This window comes from Alosa alosa, chromosome 7 (genome assembly GCF_017589495.1).
Source record: "Alosa alosa isolate M-15738 ecotype Scorff River chromosome 7, AALO_Geno_1.1, whole genome shotgun sequence".
Taxonomy (NCBI): domain Eukaryota; kingdom Metazoa; phylum Chordata; class Actinopteri; order Clupeiformes; family Clupeidae; genus Alosa; species Alosa alosa.
In genome coordinates, this window is record NC_063195.1 from 27,198,253 (window position 1) to 27,220,283 (window position 22,031).

General features: G+C 41.8%; 3 protein-coding genes across 3 annotated transcripts; 2 read left to right on the top strand and 1 right to left on the bottom strand.

Moving 5' to 3' along the window:
• Nucleotides 1-1,910: 1,910 nt before the first annotated feature.
• On the top strand, nucleotides 1,911-10,523 carry cwc25 (CWC25 spliceosome associated protein homolog). The gene is made up of 9 exons (XM_048249364.1): nucleotides 1,911-2,068; nucleotides 2,567-2,739; nucleotides 2,873-3,109; nucleotides 6,053-6,122; nucleotides 6,421-6,572; nucleotides 7,190-7,253; nucleotides 8,400-8,587; nucleotides 9,356-9,517; nucleotides 9,837-10,523. Exons 1-9 carry the CDS (start codon nucleotides 2,051-2,053, stop codon nucleotides 9,949-9,951), a joined length of 1,179 nt encoding a protein of 392 aa, XP_048105321.1. The 5' UTR covers nucleotides 1,911-2,050; the 3' UTR covers nucleotides 9,952-10,523.
• Nucleotides 10,524-11,142: 619 nt separating this feature from the next.
• LOC125298004 (CDGSH iron-sulfur domain-containing protein 3, mitochondrial-like) lies at nucleotides 11,143-13,782 on the top strand. Its single transcript, XM_048248622.1, has 3 exons — nucleotides 11,143-11,640; nucleotides 12,827-12,937; nucleotides 13,477-13,782. Exons 1-3 carry the CDS (start codon nucleotides 11,566-11,568, stop codon nucleotides 13,666-13,668), a joined length of 378 nt encoding a protein of 125 aa, XP_048104579.1. The 5' UTR covers nucleotides 11,143-11,565; the 3' UTR covers nucleotides 13,669-13,782.
• A 1,081-nt stretch (nucleotides 13,783-14,863) lies between these two features.
• On the bottom strand, nucleotides 14,864-21,663 carry LOC125297240 (polycomb complex protein BMI-1-like). Its single transcript, XM_048247459.1, has 10 exons — nucleotides 21,531-21,663; nucleotides 20,834-20,964; nucleotides 20,383-20,479; nucleotides 19,996-20,051; nucleotides 18,889-18,939; nucleotides 18,118-18,217; nucleotides 17,206-17,251; nucleotides 16,994-17,092; nucleotides 16,049-16,129; nucleotides 14,864-15,695 (listed from the first exon to the last, which is right to left on the bottom strand). Exons 2-10 carry the CDS (start codon nucleotides 20,943-20,945, stop codon nucleotides 15,291-15,293), a joined length of 1,047 nt encoding a protein of 348 aa, XP_048103416.1. The 5' UTR covers nucleotides 20,946-20,964; nucleotides 21,531-21,663; the 3' UTR covers nucleotides 14,864-15,290.
• Nucleotides 21,664-22,031: the final 368 nt, after the last annotated feature.

The window sequence follows — 22,031 nt, forward strand, 5'->3', positions numbered from 1 at the left end:
ATTCTTACGTATACGTATTCTAAATGCGTGCTAGAGTGGACATCTGTAAAAGTTAAGGTTAAATAAGGTTAAATATTTGCATAAAATATTTGTAGGCCTAGCATTTATTATTGTTCCTTGACTGACAGAAAAAAGAGGTCTTCCCATACTTTTCCCCTGTATTCTCTAGACCTTTCTGCTAATGTCTTGGGAGTCATGCTGGTTGAAAAAAAATAGGGTAAATTTGTTTTAGGAAGTAAGTTATCTCACTTGAGTTTCGTTTGCAACATCACACTATTAGGCTTCTTTAACTTAATTTCTAAACAGATGATAAAATATAGATAGTGAAACAGAAAACTTGTCATTACCGCCATCACCTGTCATTACCGGCATCACCATCACAACAAGTTTTGTGTTGGTAATGAAGGTTGCGGTAATGACATTTTTCATCTTATTTCAGGAAAAAAGATGCTAGGTCATGGATTTGCTAACATCATTCATCAGCTAGTACAACATGAACTTTAAATACACATAAATAATGTGAATATTTCATTTTTTTTCATAAAAATATTGCTGCAACAGCATTTATGGTAATGACGCTGAATAAGTCTACTCCATGATCAGAAGGAACACATGATTAAATTACTTACTTTTTCAGACATCAGATATCACTCTTCTCTCATGGCTGACATGTGCTTCCCTGTCACTATTCATTTCCATGGTTACGGCACAAACAAGTTAGCCTGGCGGGCCATCCTATATCATTGAAATGTATAGTCTGGAATCGACCCATTCCCAGGGGACATAAAAATTCCCCTAATTAAAGAATGACCCATATATACTTTTTTGATCCCGTGAGGGAAATTTGGTCTCTGCATTTAACCCAATCGGTGAATTAGTGAAACACAAACAGCACACAGTGAACACACAGTGAGGTGAAGCACACACTAATCCCAGCACAGTGAGCTGCCTGCTTCAACGGTGCCGCGCGGGGAGCAGTGAGGGGTTAGGTGCCTTGCTCAAGGGCATTTCAGCCGCGGCCACTGGTCGGGCTCGAACCGGCAACCCTCCGGTTGCAAGTCCAGAGTGCTAACCAGTGGGCCACGGCTGCCTGCCCACATCGGGGTTCGAACCGGCAACCCTCCGGTTACAAGTCCGAAGCGCTAACCCGTAGGCCACGTGAATTTTGGATCTCGAATGCGCTTTAATAGTGGTGTGCGTGCAAATATCACACTAGACGTGCATACCATACAACAACTGATGACAATTGATTTATTTGATGTTATAGGTTAGACACAAAAAATGACCGCAGTGTAGATTAAGCTATTGCTCATGAATGCGGAAGTAATTGTTTTTAAATAGAGGCGGTCTTGAGGCGTCGTGCGTCTCCACGTTACACGATTGGCCAAAGTCATCCCAACACCGAGAACGCGCACAGATTTGAGCCAAAGATTGTTAAGGCGGAGCAAGATATTTCATCAGAAGCCACTTCCGGGAACCCGGATCGCACGAGGGGGGGTCAAAATCCCCCTTTATGCAGAGCAGAGGCAGCGACTGCTCCATTGAAGTTTATGGGCATAGCTCAGAATTTTACCACATATGCTAAGGTCTTGGTTCTATAGAGTTAGGAATGTGAATTTCGGGCACGTTTTCATGATCCTCAAACCCTTCTGAACATTTCAGGTACATTTTTAGCATTGTTGAGCATTCCAGTCTGGAGAAAATCGACTTTATATCAGGTGTGTGCCGGTTATTTATGCAGCTGCTGTTGGCCGGTTGCAACGTACGCTCGTCAATACGTCATCGACACGCCTCTTTATGCAGACAGGATTCGATCCCCATTTCGCGCCCATAGACATGAACTACGACGAAGTATCTTGCTCCGCCTTAACAATCTTTGCTGAAAGCCTAGTTTCTCAAATATAGACAACATCCGGGTCAAATGGTCACAATATGGCGTCGTTTGCGTAACAGGATAAACATATTTGTTCTTGCATCGGTGTAGGCTTGTATTTAATTTTTTTTACCGAACAGTTTTTTAATTTGGGTGCAAGTATCATCTGTCAGCAGTATGGGAGGCGGGGATCTTGTAAGTAAAATCATCATTTTATATTTGTGACGTGGTAACGTTATATTGTAAGTTAACCAGCGCACTGCGCAGCGTAGATTAGCTACCAGCTAAGGTATAATGTTAGTTTAACTTTATTGACTTGTCTTTTAACTTTGACTGAGTGTCATTACTAAACTGTTATTTGACATAGCCAATGTTATTATTCAATGGTTTATGACCTGCCCAATAATATTGTACGCCAGAAAAATGACAGCTTGACTTTCCGTTGTTGTTACATTTCCTTCTTGAAGTGTAACGCTAGCCATGATACTCGTTTAAAGTGACTTAAACTCTCGAACTTGCTTTTAGAACATATAACTGTAGTCACAAAGAATTTAATCGAGAGGTGGTGTTTGTAGGTAACAGCCATACGTTTGCCATGTGAATAGCGTGGGGAAAACAATCCCCAAAGCTAACGTTTTAAGCGTAGTAATGTTGAATTATGCTGACGTTACACAACAAATGTCCCTTTTTTAGAACTTGAAGAAAAGTTGGCATCCGCAAACATTGAAGAACATCGAGCGTGTTTGGAAAGCTGAACAGAAGTACGAGGCAGAACGGAAGAAGATCGAAGAACTCCAGAAGGAGCTGAAAGATGAAAGAGCTCGTGAAGAGCTCACAAGATATGCGCAGGAAAGTGGCTCAGTCAAGTAAGTGGGCTGCAATAAAACACACTCGCATACAGTTTTTCTGTTAGTTTCGTATTTATCTATTTTAATTTGCTCTATGCTTTCATCAATTCTACATCACCTTACTGAGCACTGTATTCACTTTTTCTACTAGGAAAAAAGATGACCGCCTGGACTGGATGTACCAAGGACCAGGCGGTCAGATCTCACGGGACGAGTACCTGCTTGGCCGCCCCATCGACAAGCAGATCCTGGACCAGTACGAGGAGCCTGAAAGCGGTCCCTCCACCGAGACTGGCCTGCTGCCGGGCTCCATCTTCAACCCCAGCGCCCCCACCTCCAGTCTGGACATGGCTGCCAAGATCAGGGAGGACCCCCTGTTTGAGATTCGGTCAGTGGAATTCTATATTTCGGAGTTCTCTGGAGCTTAGCTTCTCAAGAAGCTTTCTCATAAGTCATGCTATGTATATTCTGTATGTTTTATTTCTGGATTAAGGTGTAAGGTGTGTTGTAGCCCTCAGCACAATAGCCTATGGTCAAGTTCATAAGGGAATCACGCATCATTCAGTTACCTCAACAAATAATTATAGTGTAATAGCAACTGATTGACGGGGAGGTTGTAGCGTAGTGGTTAATGAGCTGGGCTAGCATGTATGTAAATGTAATGTAAATGATGACCATTAGTTGTAGTGGTAGTGAGTGTCCTCCCTGGTGATCTATTGACCCCTTCACGGCCCACATCACAAGAAAATGCGTGCGCATATCGGGGTCAGAAAGCTTTCTATTCTATTGATTTGTGTGTGGTGTGTGTGTGTGTGTTAACCTGACTCTCGCCAGATGAATTTCGTTCCGCTTAGCTCCGCCTAGCTTCACTCGCATCCATCTGGGACCTCTTCCATTGAGAGTGATTTCTGCAACCGATTTTATGGTACAGCCAATCAGGACGCTTTGTCTCTTCCAAGATGAGCCACTAATGTGTCATCGTGTCTGCTGCTTATTGTCACTAATGTGTCATCGTGTCTTATTGTCACTAATGTGTCATCGTGTCTTATTGTCACTAATGTGTCATCGTGTCTTATTGTCACTAATGTGTCTTATTGTCACTACTGTGTCATCATGTCTGCTGCTTATTGTCACTACTGTGTCATCGTGTCTGCTGCTTATTGTCACTAATGTGTCATCGTGTCTTATTGTCACTACTGTGTCATCGTGTCTGCTGCTAATTGTCACTAATGTGTCATCGTGTCTTAGTGTCACTAATGTGTCTTAGTGTCACTAATGTGTCATCGTGTCTGCTGTTTATTGTCACTAATGTGTCATCGTGTCTTATTGTCACTAATGTGTCATCGTGCCTTATTGTCACTAATGTGTCATTGTGTCTTATTGTCACTACTGTGTCATCGTGTCTGCTGCTAATTGTCACTAATCTGTCATCGTGTCTTATTGTCACTAATGTGTCGTCATGTCTGCTGCTTGTCACTAATGTGTCATCGTGTCTGCTGCTAATTGTCACTAATCTGTCATCGTGTCTTATTGTCACTAATGTGTCGTCATGTCTGCTGCTTGTCACTAATGTGTCATCGTGTCTGCTGCTTATTGTCACTAATGTGTCATCGTGTCTTATTGTCACTAATGAGTCGTCATGTCTGCTTTTATGTCTAATGCTGTCTTATTGTCACTAATGTGTCATCGCTGCAGCTTGTCACTATTTTGTAATCTGCAATTAATATTGTCACTAATTATTGCAGCTATCGATTTTTTTTGTAATCAATTAATCTAGCACTTTATTGATAGATGAATCGATTAATCTGATTTTTTTTTTTTTTTAAACAACCAAAACAAATAATGCATAACGAAAATGACATGGCTGTAAAATGATCAAGCAATTGGCACAGAGGTATTTATTCTAACTCTTTTTTTGGCTCCAAAACTAAGCCCTTTTATTGCAATTTACCCATTTAGTGTTTTATAAGTGCCATTGCCAACAATATAATAATGTTCAAAATGCTCTCTGTAAAATTGCAGCCTCTTGTGCATGACTTAGTATGGACAGCTTTGTTAAGTCCATGTATGTTGTGAAGTGCTGGGAGGGAGAAGAGGAAAGCAATTTAATGTATTAATATGCACAACAAGTTTCATGCGGTAATCTAGACCTGACATCAAAGTAAATATCTGTTTTATGTCTATGATTTCTACACCTGCAGCATTTACCATTAGGCTACTAACAAATAATTTTACCATTAGGCTACTAAAAATAATTTCTGGGGTGAGCCTATTTGCTATGGAAACCTAGCAACCTGTGTGTGTGTGTGTGTACGCGTGCGGTGCGTGGGGGAAGATGAGGGTGCATGCATGTGTATATAAGAAGGGGTTCTTTTTTAGGCATACTGTCTTGCAATTGAACGTGAATAAGTTTACTACTTAAAAACATTAAAGCTAAACATTATATCACGACATCGCTACAAATACGGTATGTGATTAAAATCAGCCAACATCAGTGTAAGCTATAGGCTACGTAGATAGATGATGGCCTACTTTATTGACGCTTGGTGAAACAGCATGGAGTGGATGTTTTCGGTTCAGATGCTTGTTCTTTTCCTTTTTGAGTATGTAATGATCACAAAACTTTACTTAAAAAATGTAGACATTCTCTGCCATTTATGGCCATCTTGACTCTGCCATCGCGCCAGCTAAATTCAGAATGTATCACGATTCACGCGCTAGTGGTGTGCTTCCTGAACAACGGTCCGTGTGGAACAATCAGATCCCTGCGCTGTATAGTGCTTGGCGTCATAGGAATTTAACGAGGCTTGAGGCAGGGTTTTTAAACTAATTTTTTGTAATCGAGTTATTCGAGTAACTCGATGAATCGTTTCAGCCCTACTAATGTGTCGTCGTGTCTGCTGCTTGTTGTTTTGTGTATGAACGACGTCTAGCTCTACCACCGGTACGCTCAAGCCAATCCAAACTTTTCTCATCTGTTGTTCCTCGTTGGTGGAACACACTGCCAGTTCCTACAAGGGCAGGGACATCCTTTTCCACTTTCAAAAAACTCCTGAAGACCCAGCTCTTTAGAGAACATCTACTCTCATAGCAACACTTACAACAAGTCTTACTGATCCTAGCACTCACCAGCCGTTTTAAACTGACAAGTAACTGTTAAAAAACAGCACTCACCGGCGACTTATTCTTACTGTACTCTAATGTTTTTTTAAACTGTCCTAAAATTGTGAGAATTGTTCTAAAACTTACTGTTTACCATGTTGTTAGTCGCTTTGGTTAAAAAAGCGTCAGCCAAATGTAATGTAATGTAATGTAATGTAATGTGTTTCAGCAAGCGAGAAGAGGAGAAGAAGCGTTCAGTTCTCACAAATCCAGTGAAGATGAAGATGATCAAAGAAATGGTGGGTTCAGCAACTGCATGGGTATTTGGTGTTTTGTTTATTTTGTGTGTGTGCTCTTTGTTTTTGGTATTAGACAAATGTGATGTGTTTCTGTGGTAGAATTGAAAATAGTCATTCACAAAACATGACCCTGACCCATGACACTGTATAGCGCTTAAAACAAAGGAAATCCAGCGCAAAATCATACAGGGAGATTTGGATGCAGTTAATTAAAAATGTAACCAAGCAAGTTCAGCCTCTCTTGGCCTGACATCTTGGCTAAAGCTCTAACAAACTGGTGGCTCTCTTTATCCCTCAGCTTCGTCAAAATCTTGACAAGAAAGACAAAAAGAAGAAGAGGAAGAAGGACAAAAAAGACCGAAAGGAGGAGAAGAGGGAGAAGAGGAAAGAGAAGAAACACAAGAGGAGGAACTCCTGCTCCAGCTCCGATGAGGACGAGCGCAAACCACGGTAACCAGACAAGCCACACACACACACACACGCCACACTCTCACAAACACTCACACACACACACACACTCCAGCTCCTGCTCCAATGTGGACGACCGCAAACCACGGTAACCAGAGAAGCCACCCACACAGCTTTATACTCAGAGTATTTATTTAGATGGCGTTATACTCGGAGTGTGTATTTAGATGGCGTTATACTCGGAGTGTGTATTAAGATGGCTTTATACTCGGAGTGTGTATTTAGATGGCTGTGACAAACCATGTGAAGATACTTCTTCAGTATATCATCGTTATGTGCAAGAGATGAGAAGTGTCTTATTTTCATGTGCATTCAGTGTAGTTGGTCATCTACAGTAGATTTTGAGGGATTGGAGAAGGCCAGACCACTGTATGGATAGAGTGGAATCTAGATTTCAGCCCTCTTTAAGAGGGGGGATAATGAAGAATGTCAGGGGGGTAAAATGACTCCGAACTGTCCAAACCTCTGCTGTTTTCACCAAGAGTGAGGGGATTATTTGCACAGTTAAACAAAGCCTCAGTTATGGCAGTGCAGTATATGATCGGTGGTTTCGCACACTTTTCACACTTTTTTTTTCCGTTCTCTCTCTCGCCTCTCAGGTCCCACGCCAAAGACTCATCTCCATCATCTCACCACCACCACAAGCCTGGCTATGGGCTCCTGGTCTGTATCCTCCCTTAATAATCTCATACCACCTGGCTATGGGCTCCTGGTCTGTATCTTCCCTTATTATACGGCTCTTCACAATGCTAGTAGAACGCTCCATTGACTTGAATGGGGTTTCCCAACGTTCTACGGTAAAATAAATTCATGTAATTACCGCTGCAAACATATAATTACCGCTGTCAATGGCAACGGGTTTTGTGCTTCTGAGAAGTCTTTCATATCACTACGCAAGGACTGGAACTTCATTCAAACGTGAAAGCAGACGGTTGATCAGCTGTGTTCTAAAGAATGTTTGATTCAAGTTCAGCAGCGTGTGTTGCGAACTATTTGTTTCTCAGCCAATGCCATGATGAACGGTAACAAATAGGCTAGGTTATGTAGGCTAAAGTCATATCGTGGGGAGTTTATTATTTCGTTTTGGCAAGTAGCCGTATAATAAGCGGGATAATGTATAGAACGCCGGTCATTACTGTGAAAATAAGCCCCTTCAGGGCGGAACAAGACCCCTCCGCTGCGCGTCGGGGTCCGGTTCGCCCTGTCGGGACTTATTTTCCCGTTCTATACATTATCCCTCCCTTAATAATATCATACCACCTGGTCTTTTTAACTAAAGATACAGGCATGTTACGGTCATATTCAGAAACTGAAACGGCATCCAGTTTGTATAAGTAGACGGACTGAATGCAGAGAACATGACACATTTCTGCCAGCACATTTAAATATGACTGAAGAGAGATGGTCTGCAGATATTGATAAGGTTGGGCAGGGATCACATTAGGAATAACAAAGCGGCAACAGTAAAAAGCAACGCTTGGACCATAATAGGTTCTATCTCGTTCCTAAGTTACACAAACGATCTGCATTCTTTTGCCTAAACTGACAATTGATGAGCCTAGCATTACACGTTGAAAGTTGAACCAAGTTCAACACTCGAATTGTTTGACATCAGCGTAACGCTGCCGCTACAGCTGTTCCGCTGCCGAACCATAGCGTTACAATAGGAAATCTGCTGCTTGCCACTGGTCAGTGTGATCCCTGCTTTATGCAGTGACTTCCTTATGTGCGCAGTCTCTTGACCTCTCCTGTCTGTCCTTCCAGATTCCAAATGGCCGCTCTCAACATTAGGTCAGTCTGTCCTTCCAGATTCCAAATGGCCCACCAACATTCGGGTGCCCCGCTCACCCCTCTCCCACCAGGTCCCACCCGGGTCCCACCGGGTCCCACCGGGACAACAACTCCTCCCACGATGCTGAGCGCAGAGGCTCGCACCGGAGACCTCCCAGCCCGCCCAAACCGCGCTACCAGCGGCCACAGCACACACACCGCACTAAGTATGAGCTCCATCTCACATGGCCTGGTCTTTAAGGACATTTACAGCACACACACCGCACTAAGTATGAGCTCCATCTCACATGGCCTGGTCTTTAAGGACATTTACAGCACACACACCGCACTAAGTATGAGCTCCATCTCACATGGCCTGGTCTTTAAGGACATTTACAGCACACACACCGCACTAAGTATGAGCTCCATCTCACATGGCCTGGTCTTTAAGGACATTTACAGCACCCACACCGCACTAAGTATGAGCTCCATCTCACATGGCCTGGTCTTTAAGGACATTTACAGCACACACACCGCACTAAGTATGAGCTCCATCTCACATGGCCTGGTCTTTAAGGACATTTACAGGGAATTTGAAGTGATAATAATGCAATGATTTGAAATAGTCTAAAAGAACACATGATTTTGGATTACATTGTCAATTTGAGGCCTGCAACTGAACAGGGTTCCTTGTCTAAACTTTGTGTGTGTTACTGTGACTTTCTGGACATCACATTCATCTTAGTATAAAACATGGCATGGGCAAAATCCTCCCTGTGGAAAACACAGTTTTTTCAAAGTCCTTTAAGTTTATGCACTTTTAGAAACCATATTGGTCATCCTCATTTGATAATATGGACATGGGATTTTTACTCGTGAGGTAACAATTTACAGGGTTTTGGACTTGAGGGCATGAAGGATGAATGATCAGTGATGATCAATATGTTTATGTGTTTATTTATTTGTCTTGTCTTGTTGTTGTTTTCCTTCCCCAGAAATCTCTCTGCAGAGGAGTTGGAGAAGAAGAGACGGCAGATGATGGAATTTGCCCAGCAGAGAGACGAGGAGCGAGAGAGCAACGTGCGTCGCTACAGACAACAGGAAGAGCAGGAGAAGGCACGGGACACCAAACAGGACCGCCATGCCAGCTTCATCCAGTCAGTGTCTCTTATGCCCTGTACCTCTAAACTCAGTGGTCCCTATAGATTCATTCACAGAACCGAAGTCAGGTTATCATAGAAGTGCATATATTACATGGCATAACATCTCTTGTTGTTTTATGAAGTAATACATGTTATTGAATCAAGTCATACCAATATTAAATTGATGAGAAGTGGGGGTTTAGAATAAGATTATTAATTAGAAGTAGACTTTCTTGATTCCTTAAGTTTTAATGTTGAAGTAACCTGTTTGGAATAAACATTAAACAACATGCATATACAGTCCTAAGAGTTTTTCTCTCTCTTGTGTGCGCAGTGAAATGAAGCTGGAGAGCGCTTCCACCTCCTCTCTGGAGGACCGGGTCAAGAGGAACATCCACTCCATCCAGCGAACCCCTGCATCCCTGGAGAAGAACTTCATGAGGAGATGAACATGAGATGAGAAGAGGGAGGAATAGAAGAATAGACGGAGATTTTGAAAAGGAATAGACCTCTCAAGTTTGCCTACAAAAAGGACCCAAATTCTGCCATCTTTGCCCCTATAAGGAGATCCGGGTACCATCTTTGCCCATATAAGGAGATCTGGATCTCCTTATATGGGCAAAGATACCATCTTTTTGTAGATAACCTTCAGCATTTTATAGGGGAAGTAAGTTTAGACTGAACACAGAGCCTCCAGGAATTAGCTCAAACTCCCAGACTTCATATGGCTTCAGTGGGTCAAGTATTTAGGGATGTTTGGGACCAAACAAAAGAATATTGCTGTGGTTACCTTCCTCCTTTGTCTTTGGTTTTTGTAAAGATTCTTATTGAATACACCAGCACAAGTACTGTTTTTTTCTGTATATTCAAAAAATGTGATTTGTACAGATTTTTCTCTGCAACTCATGGTTTTCATGTATAGTTATACTGTGTAATGCATATATATGGTGGATATATTGGATGTTTCAGATGCATTTTCCTGTTTTTATTATTTTGACAGATTAAAAAAAATCTCAACAGACATGGTGTTTCTGTGAAAGTTGCTTTTTTTTTTTTTTTTTTATCTAAAAACACATAACGTCAGCTTCCTATACTGCAAGCAAATACATATTTATGCTAAATATTTTTTGGTAATTGTTTGGAGCACATGCAATTCTCTAGCCTTGAAATCTAGACGCACCCTAGCGGCAAATTACATTTGCTGCCAGGGCTAGTCTAACAACTCTCCGTTGGCTTGTGAGCTCGAAAAATTCTATCAGGCCAATCAAATCGTGTATTTGATTGGCCTGATCACGAATTTGATCGTGTTGGTATGAATATATGTTGTAGTATGTGATTCCTACAGTGTAAAAACAATTACTAACGTCTTAGAAACGTTGTAAAATGATTGAAATATATTAAGAAAGCCACCGCTGTGGTGATTTCTGGTGATTTCTAATGGTAGATTGATTTGTTTAGATCCAGTGAAATTGCTGCCTTGGCAACGCTACGTCATGGCTTCGGGACTCCATGTGGCCAATAAAGCTGAATTCTAAATTATAAAAAGCAAAATTCTGATTCTGAAATAGCCTAATAAACCGAGCGCACAAGGTAGTAAAACAAGCGTACTTACTAAAATAAGCGCGCTATTCAGTAAAAAGAGCACACGTTCTCTCGATACAACAAAAAATATCGTACATTTTCCCGGTTTGGTTACTTAGTTTAAACTTTGTTCGTATTATTCGGTACTAATCTCGAATTGTATTGGATACTGGGGGAGAATTCGAATGAATTTGGTTGGTTGTCTATCCTCGCTATCCGCTATCCGCGCAAGGCAATACCGGAAGCATGCACGGTTTAATGACTTTGTACACAATCAGTCATTGGAGTCCTGGAGGGAAGGTGAACCACCAGTTTTATGCTAAAGAGGGAACAGAAGTTCGTCTTAAAAGACTACAACATACAGATTATTAATAGAAAGAATCCACTGGGCTGCGTTTTAGTGTGAAATAACAAAAAGCATATGAAGACTGCGCACCGATTGTAGGCGGTCATAGTGCGCAGATTTTACTACTGCTTAGAAAATGAGTGTTCTTCAGAAAAGTTTTCTCACATTAACTCCGATACGGCATTGGATGGTGGGCCTGACTGCAGCCAGAGTAAGTAGACTATGCCCATTTACATTTTCACCCTGCTAGCTCGAGTAACTTACTACCGGGTTATTATAAAGTCACTTTCCTTTAGGACTGCTTCAGTGGCAGATTTGTCTGCTTCTCCAAATAGGACATAGCTCGTCAGTTGTGCCTGCATCTGCATGGATATGAGTGTGTGGAGGTGGTGGGATTAAGGGGCCAAAAGAAATAGAAAACCTGGCTATGCTTAAATCTCAAAGTAGAAACTTTAAACAAACACCGGCGGAGGCCCCAGTAATGTTCATCTCGTGCAACAAGAGTCTGTGGTGAGGAGGCGTGACCTTCATTCTACTGAGCCCCTGAAAGCACAAAGCATTGTTATGACAAGTACTCCAAACTAATTGCTCCGCCTGTTCGGGCACACCCTCTTAAACAAATAGCTTGGACATAGTAAAAGGATGATTAATTTGTTTGTAGCCTTTGGTCCTCATTGATATATAATTATCTTATCTTGAACTTTAGACTAATATGATACTGGATTTTCACTGGTGGCAAGTTGGCGACTTGTATTCTTCTGTAGCCTGTGTATTTACCCAATGTCAGGCTCCTCTTTGGATAGAAAGTCACCCTCAGGAAGTGTGTGGAATTATACACAGTGTGATTGGTTTTAAACGTCCAGTGGGCATGCTTGAACTGAATTAATTTGATTTCTGCTCATGCCATGTGGTAGTTTGCCTAAAGACACCACATGTATTAAGTTAGTAAATATGTCCTAATTTATTTATAAAGAATGATCAAAACCTGTAAAATCTCAGCTGCAGATGTTAGTCTGTCTTTTGAGCTTTGACTGAGCAGGAATTCTTGCCTACATATCTGAACAGGCCTCAAAGATATGTTCAAGCCCCAGACTTCATAAACTGTCTACTACCATAGCTCTAAATAAGAAATCACTTGCACTTGGTTTAAATTTGGTATTTGGCTTAAAACCTGTCAGTGTGGTTGTGCAGACGCCACCTACAGAATTGTTCAACAAGTGATTTGTCATCCACAGTCACATCTCAGGTTTCATACACAGCAAAATGTGGAGGGAAAGTGCTATCTCATCTGCTCTCATCTACAGTAGTACAACAGGTCTCCCTCCGGGCGTAGTTAGTGAGGTGATTGGGCTCTGCTAGCACGTGGCCCTTCCTGAATGACCCGTGTTCACCCTTAGCTCTGCAGTCAGAAGTCCAAGCCCGCAGTGGCATCCAAGCTGCCCTACCGCGTAAAGCTGACCGGGGGTAAGCGCCACTCCTGGTGTGCGTGTGGCCACAGCAAGAAGCAGGTGAGTCTTCTGGAAAACACCCATGTTCACTGCACTGCCAGGTAAAACATGACTGACTTGATGTCAGATGTTTTCACATAGCCGTTCAGAGTTTTTTTGTTTTTCTTTGCTGTCGTCAGTTCTAATAGTCTGTATGTCGCAGTTATATGTCTGCATGTATACAAGAATGTTTCATGAAACAGTTGGAGTACTGAGTGGTGAATGTTCACAGTTGGAGCTCACCTGCAGTGGTGAATGTTCTGACTGTTTAGTTGCGCCAGCCAGCTGTGGTGTCTCTTGATTGTGTTGTCATGGTGACGTATCCAGAGATGTAGTGGAGGCTAAATGCAAGTAAACACAGTTTATCCACCTCTTAATAGAGTTTATCCACCTTTCAAAAGAGTTTATTCACCAATTGCAACTTTTAACATTCAAAAATCACACTATTATCCACATTCACAATATGTACTCTCATCTTTAAGTCTTTAAGAGCTCCTTCTCTCTCTTTCTGGTGTCTCCCCTGCTCACACACGTGTTCTACTCCTGCTTTTAACCCCCAGCCCTTCTGCGATGGTGCCCACAAGAAGTTTGCCCCCGACCTCCCCCCTCTGCGCTTCGTCCCGGAGAAGGACACTACCGCCATGCTGTGTGGTTGCAAGCGGACGGGCAGCCCCCCTTACTGCGACGGCACCCACTTCAAAGTCATCTTCCGCTCCATTAGAGATTTTGTCCTGCCACGAAAGTCCTCCTGAAAGTAAATGCCATGTAATTTAGCAAATTAAATATGTTTGTTAATATATACACACATTGTATCATTCTTATACATTTATTGACTATAAATTGTGCAAATTGATCATATTTCAGTGGATAGAATAGATATGTATATTATATATATATATATTTTATATATATATATATATATATATATATATATATATATATATATATATATATATATATTATAAGTGCAGCTCAGGACCACTGGCTTTTGTTTGTGGAAGCACCTTGTTGTCGTACGTCACCAAAGACTTGACTATGTGTTGTCGATGATGCTGAAAGTATTTGGAGTTTCAAATTTCATTACATTTACATTGAGCTGTAACAGTAAACCAGCAAAAGAATTGTCATCGGAACTTGTTGGGACAGTGCAGTTGAACTGGGCGTTGAGATCACGTTGGAGTGCTCCAGAGGCCCTCTAGATTGCTCCTCTACTCCAGAGGCAACTGAACCGGGCGTTGAGATCACGTTGGAGTGCTGCAGCGGCATGGCCGGGAGTCAAGTTTCACTCCCCACAGGCACGAGGGGCCTCCCAGGGTGGCGCTGCAAACTGATCTGTGGTCAGTAGATCCCGTTGGGTCCGGATAATGGATCTGTGTTCTGTGCACATGAATACTGGGAACGTGGCTACAAGTCGCCTGAACCGTCCTAAGAAGGTGCTGTACCTCTCCATTCAGAGACGGGCAGTCGACTGTGACTCACGAACATGCCCTCATTCCTTCACCCCAAAAAAAAAAAAAACACCAGGAAGAAGCAAAATTCAGGTGTTTTACTGCCTTAAGGAACATACATTGTAACATGCAGTGCTATAAAATAAATACAGAATAATTCTCGTTTGGTACATACAATTGATAGTATTGTACAGTATTACAGTTCAGACCCCTCATAATATTAAAGGGTTTTTAACTTGAATGCTTCACTTTGTCAAGTGCTTTTGGTCATGTTAAGTCTGTGGGGCCATTTGTAACATGGTTGTGACTCAGGGTTTTTTGTGTTATTGTATAGAGCGCTTTGAGCCCTCCATTCTCTACAAAAAAAAAAAAAAACACTAAATGCAGTCAGTTCTTTTTACAATTCCAGCTGCCTTCTTGCATGAAGCATTTTGATTACATTCTAATTGTAGTGCATTCAAGTGTGTTTTTTTTTTTTTTTTTTTTTTTTTTCATCGCCAACAAAAAAAAAAAAAAAAAAAAAAAAACATCGCCAACAACGCCAAGTGACTGCTCTTGTAACCACGGAGACATGGGATAAATAAGGATACATCTTGTCAATGTAACATATAATAACAAATGGCATATGGTGAGTAGATACTCCATAATCTGCTATAGATTTGGGATTGATGGTTTGTCATTTCACTGTGTGCGGAGTGTAGACAACACAGGACACGACACGTGCCCATCTCAAACATTTTTTTTTTTCCGCACTCATATGATTTGATACATATGATTCATTGTATCATACAGCAATATATACAATTATATACATATCTGTATACAAAAAAAAGGATATGCCTGGTCTATGCTATTGTTGTCAATAAAGCAGGCAGTCTTTTGTTTAAGTCTTGTACGTGTGAGTCCTCATTAAAAGCAGTCAGTCTTCAGCCACTTTTCACTAACGTAGAGACTGGGTGCGAGTTCAGCTGGATGAGGTGAATTTGAGGAGTGTTGGGAGGTTGTGGTCTACCCATCTCCGACAGGACCATGGCTGCAGTTCTTCTGGTTTTGTTGTTGTTGTTGTTGTTGTTGTTGTTGTTGTTCCCAGCCATGTTGGGTAGGGGGCGCACCTGAGCGCTGCTGTGGGCAGTGCCAGGGTTGGACTGGGCTGGGGTTGGGAGGGCCGACTGACCCGGCGGGGTGGCTGGCGGACTGAGCGGCTTGTCGCTCTGCGAGTCGCTCTCGGAGACGCCGTCCGAGTGGGGGAGAGGGGACAGGACGGAGGTGCTGGATGGCCGGCGGCGCTTACAGGTGGGCTGGACACGGTACTGCAGCGGGAGGGGGCCGTTCTGGAAGGGACGGGGCAATTAGGGCCGCTTCAGAAAAACATTTACAACAAAAACACTATGCAAAAAATATCCACAGCAAAAAAATATTCATTTTAAAAAAAAATCTAAAGAAAATACAAAATCTGTGTCAAAATATTCATAGAAATAGTCTCCACACTTGAGAGATTTGCCACAAAACCATCACAGAAAAAAAATTGACCTAAGTAATTTAGTCAAAATGGCATCTAAAAATGAACATCCACTGAACAGGCTGACAGGATGCTTCAGTGCACCCATGTCATTATTCTGCAGAAACAATTCTCATTCAGAGCTGATCTAATTTGCTTGGGTACGAAGGCTGTAAGATCTCTTACTTGTCTCCATGTGTAGATGTAGGCAATGTCCATTAGTGTGTAATAGTCTTTGAGGAGCTCATCTTCATACAAAACTTCAATCTGATGGAGCAGGAGAGGAGAGGTGCATCAATGTCAGGCCAAACAGCACAAACACTCGCCTCATACAGACCATTATGATAGAGCTCACGCACTCCCCCACACAATTACTCACTTCAGTTAAAGACACCATTTAATTTGTGCCAATTAATTCTTAATTGCTTTTCAATTAGGCCTAACCATAAAAGAGGAGTCAAGAAATCCTATTTGGAGGAGATGCAATCAACATTGACTGAATCATTAGGCTTCGACATGGATGAATGGCGTTAATTAAGCGCAGACTGTAAAGAGCTTTTAAGAGCCCATTTATTCATGTTATGTCTAACCATTAAATATTTACAAGACACTCGACAGGTCACACAGCGATGGTTTGCAACACTGCAGTTCTGCGATGGCATATATACGGTGGCTCCCTTCCCTTCCACATCAATGTCCATGACAGAAGCAAGTAATTAACCACCCATTAGAAAACATAGAGAGGTACAACGTTGAATGACCCTTCACCTGTTCTTGTGCAGACATGTTGTCAAAAGCCTTCAAATTGCTATTAAAATCAACATTCAAGGCTACTTGTCCTGAAAAAAATGGGTGTTTTGTTTACAAGCTCTTAACAGTAAAAACAAATGTGTTTTCATTTTCCTGAAATATGCAACTCTGCATCTACACAGCATAAAATAACATAACATGCATGGATGGACTACCTCACAGTCAAGCCCTTGCCAGTTGCCTCATATTATAGTGATAAAGACATTTTTGTGACTACCAAGTTCAAATCTAGCTGTAATGGCAGAACTAGATACGCTCCATAGCAGCTGCATTGAGGTGGAGAGGGTATGGGTGGAGGAGGTGGAGCTCAAATGACGTTACCCTGTATGTGCTGGGAATGTCCATCTTGCTTCTCAGGAACTTGACTAGGTGGGTGACCGTCATGGCTGCCGGGCAACGCAGGAAACGTTTGCTATTGGTCTGGAGGGAAAGAGAATGGCCAATGACATAAAACATGGAGCTTACCAACACAAAATCTGTGACAGTCTGATGACTAGTTCCACATTTAAACAGCCATAAGCGGAAATGCTTACCATTTCTCCATCTGAGTCTTTTGTATCTGATGATTTGAGATCATTGCTGAGAAACAATTGAAAAGGTAAATGAATATATAAAATCACAGCCTTTAACCATCTTCATTTTAAAAGGAGAAATCTGGTGATTTTTCACATAGATCTCCGTTTTGCAAGGTCACCGAGTATTGTCGGTACGAAAAGAAAACTAAAACAATCGGTTTTACCTAGCTCGAGGGGCTAGTTCCAGTAGCTAACGCATCCAGGCAGCTACGGCGCTACACTGTGGCGGCATATTCGTGAGCCCCCATGCTCATGCCCTTAGAGTGTAGCGCTGTAGCTGCCTGGCAGCTTTAGCTGTTGGAACTAGCAACTCAAGCTAGGTAAAACCGATTGTTTTCATACCGACAGTACTTGGTGACCTCAAGAAACAGATCTATGTGAAAAATTGCATTTAAGCATTTTTAAGTATAAGTATATCTACTCTTTTGATCCCGTGAGGGAAATTGGGTCTCTGCATTTATCCCAATACGTGAATTAGTGAAACACACAGAGCACACAGTGTACACACAGTGAGGTGAAGCACACACTAATCCCAGAGCAGTGAGCTGCCTGCATCAACAGCAGTGAGGGGTTAGGTGCCTTGCTCAAGGGCACTTCAGCCGTGCCTACTGGTCGGGGTTCGAACCAGCAACCCTCCGCCTTTACGGATGCATTTACATAACTTCCAACACAGCCACTTCAACACATCTGATTAAATTGTGTGTGTGAGAATCCCTTTTAAATTTGCTATACAATCAAACATTACTAAAACACAAAATCATGTAGCCTACATCTTTGAAGCCATCTCATCTTCATGGGACTTTGCAGACCATGGGGTAAGATAGCTGTGTTTAGCTGAAAAGCTACCAGTGATTACAATGCTCTTCCTACCTGTTTTTCCTGTGGAACTGTATGGAGAGGCTGATGATCTCATCCTCTGCGATGATGCTCTTCTCCTTTTCCCTCACTCCCCCATTTCTAGTGTCTAATCCTGGGACACAACACACACACAAATGCACACAAGTACATGTGCACACACACACACACACACACACACACACAGATGGAGAGGGTTGAATGCCTTGGCTTCACATGAAGATACTCTTAAAAGTTTACAAGCTCACATTCTTACTTGCAAGTGCTGTTCCTTCATAATTTCTGTTTCCACACAAACTAAGATTTGTCAGGCTCGATTGCTGTCTTGTTAAGAAACACATGCTTCCACAGAGACAGTCCAAGCATGTTTCTTTTTAACATCTGTGTGAGCTGAAATCTATCCTACCACAGTGCAGTCTCATGGGGCAAGATGAGACTATGGGGCATTTGTCTGGAGTACATGCAGACTAAGGAAGCCACTCATTCAAAGTGTAGTATTTTCAGTGTTGTTGAAAATTGATATGGAGAAGGCTTGCTATCAATCTCAAACCCACTTATATCTTCACATTAGCTCTCTAATGTCCATCTCTTCAGCACTGATTTATGACTCAGCTTTGCCTTATAAGGCATCAACTCGATTTCAAAGGTTTGAACACATTCGACACACATGTACCGGTATATGTCTATATTGTACATTGTGTCAGGCTGTAATAAACTAGATATACAGTAGGGCGACTCATCTGCACTTTTCATCAGAATCTGGAAAAGCAGGGTGTGTGAGCTAACCATTTGCAGCTGGGTGACCTGCATAGAAGTCTCGTCTTCTTTTCATCTCATCTGCAAGAGAGAGAGAGAGACAGAAAGAGAGCGAGAAAGAGACAGAAAGAGCGAGAGAGACAGAAAGAGAGAGAGAGAGAGAGAGAGAGAGAGAGTGAAATTGGAACTGTGTTAGAGACAGGTTTATGCACAATCATCTGTGGACGAGCAGCCACTCCCCTAACTTTTCTTATACACATCTACATCAAAGTTGACCTCTGCAAGAAACACAGAATCCAATTGCCTCTATACACTAAACACTGGCACCTACATAAATGTAATTCAGCTCATTTTCTGAGAAAAATGTGATTATGATATCATAACTAACATCAAGTTCAGTTAATCCCTTTTCACCAGCAGCATCTACTGCTCATGAACATGCACCCAGCATGAAGCACTGTAGCTGCCTGGCTGCAGCAACTCTTAACTGTTTTCAGGGTTTTTTTTCTTCGTACCGACAGTACTCAGTGACCTTGAGAAGCAGATCTATGTGAAAAAAACGCCAGAATTCCCCTTTAACAAGAGTGCAGCCCCGCAAGTAAGCACCTAACATGATCTAGATGCCTCTACTACATGGCTTTTCAACTGATTGGGACCAAGGTATCACCATTCTGATTAACAAAATCAACCTGAGGACCACTGCTCCAACAGTGAAATTACACTACCGAATGCATGGTCAGGGACCACCTGCAGTGCGTTCAGGGTAGGGGTGTAACGGTACACAAAAACCATGGTTCTGTGTGTACCTCGGTTTGGAAGTCAATTGGTGGTTTGGTTGATTTTCGGCACGGTTAGCCTAAAGGTACTGCAAGCCTAACATTCACTGACAATATGGCTGATGCTCAACGGGAATAGTATTTTGAAAAGGTGTCAAATGGTTTTTGACGTTCATTGACTAAACTGACATATGGTCCCCCACTTAATATGTTCAAAACCTGGTTCAAATGCAAAAAAGCCTAATGTTGATTACTGTTAAAGTACGTATACCTTTACACCCCTACGTCACAGACCACTGGCTGAAAACCCCTGATCTATTAGATAATGGGGCCTCGTAAAGAAACTAATGTAAAGCCTCACCTTTAAATAGTCCTGGAACAAGCTTGTAAACGATGTCCTGGAGGGCTTGGTCTGACCTGCAGAGGCACATATATCCATACATTTAAAATATGTAGGGTACCAAGACTATGCAACACAATATAAGTTATGTAGACAGCATACACAAGAGAAGAAAAACTGAGCATGATACCAGTTAAACAAATCAGCATGCCTGTTCATAACGGCAACAAGAGAAGAAGGAATAGTATAAAGCTTTGCTTGTTCTACATACATCAGTATGGTGTCCAAAGAAATGCACATAAGTATCCATTAATTACAAAACATTCAGGAATATCCACTTAGACCGATATCTCAGACACATTCACATGCAATACACAAGTTCACAGAATCCTGGGTGAGATTACCAACCTGATACTGAGCTGTGTGGGCCTCTTTTGTCCTTGGCCATCACACTGTGGACAGTAGTTGTTTCTCTCCAGGAAAGAAACAATACAGCTCTTGCAGTCTGCACATGGAGCAAATGTTTATTACTGCACACTGTATTGGTACTCCACAATGTTCACAATATCTATCTAGCCCTGCTGCTAGAGCATTTACAACTATTACCACTGGTGTCCATCCATCTGGTGACATTTACAGTTACCTGGAGATGATTCTGCATCGCCTACACTAACCTCACAGGGTAAAAGAGAGTATGAACACTGATATGCTGACAAACACCAATGTGCTATAGATGTGCATGGCTACATATGTTTAAACATTGAGTCAAGTGATTTCCTGTGAAGGCATGACGTTAACAATGTATAGCTGATCATAGAACATCAGATGTGTGTATGTTTGAGTTAAACGGCGGACTTACATGAATGCAGACACTCTACAATGGTGGTGGCATCAATGAAATACCCCACGCAGAGTGGACATATCAGGTTTGGATTTAAATCCGTAATTTTGATTCTTTTGGTTTTATGCATGTTATCCTGCCGGTAGGATCTAGAATAGGTGAAATAAGGCGTCATATTAACATACAATAGCAATGAAGATACAGACAGAGAAAAGCCTTAGCACGTTAATTTTCCCACTCCAGTAAGTGCGCCTCTATTATATATTGGGAATTGTAAAAAGAACGAAAAATATACGTTAGAGGGCTCTGTCTGAAAATTAAAAGAGATAAACACGGCATGTCATTTAACCATCAAAACAGTAGGCTTAGCGAAGCTGACTAGTTAGCCGTAGCTAAATTGACCTACGGGGAGAAGACAAACGTTTAACGTATAATTTCACAAAACAAAAAGGCTGCAACATAAGGTTTGCGTGAACACTGTCACGACACAATACACATATGAAACAAAAGAGAGATGTGATGGAATAACTGAATCCAACGCGGCCATCTTAAACTTCACTGGCTGGCTAGTCGTATCGGGATCCTAAAACAGAAAGTAGCGTAGCCCTATGAGCACAAGCCCATGGATTTTGCACTTCTGCAAGATTACGTCTAATCAACAAAGCAAACCGAAAACGCCTAACACTCATACACCCGCACCCACTTAAGATCCTACCTGTTTTGGCATAAAAAATGCACTTTCTTGACACGAATGAGCCTGAAGCATGAGGCTATCCTTTGTGACTATTACCGCAGCGGCGCCAGAATACACAGTTCTTTCTTACGCACATCTAGCCTACAAGACGACCTGCCCAGTCTAGTCACGTGGTATTGTTTCCATCGTCACGACATCCCCTCTTAACCATGCATCTGGCCAGACATTCTGTAATATAATATAATATAATATAATATAATATAATATAATATAATACAATACTACATAATACAATATAAATTGACATGTTTTAGTTTGTAGTAAATGTTGAATATGTATTAGTAATGCGTGATGTGATCATAAATGTGTGGTAGGCTACTTTTCGAGATTTTCAAGTTTATTCTGTGTGAATGGAAGGGGGTATGCACAATGTAAACATGTCAAAGAGCAGTGTTGTTTATCACAAAAGAGAGGCTGCACAAAATAGGTGGGAGGTGAACTTTTTCTGTCTGCTCTGCATTA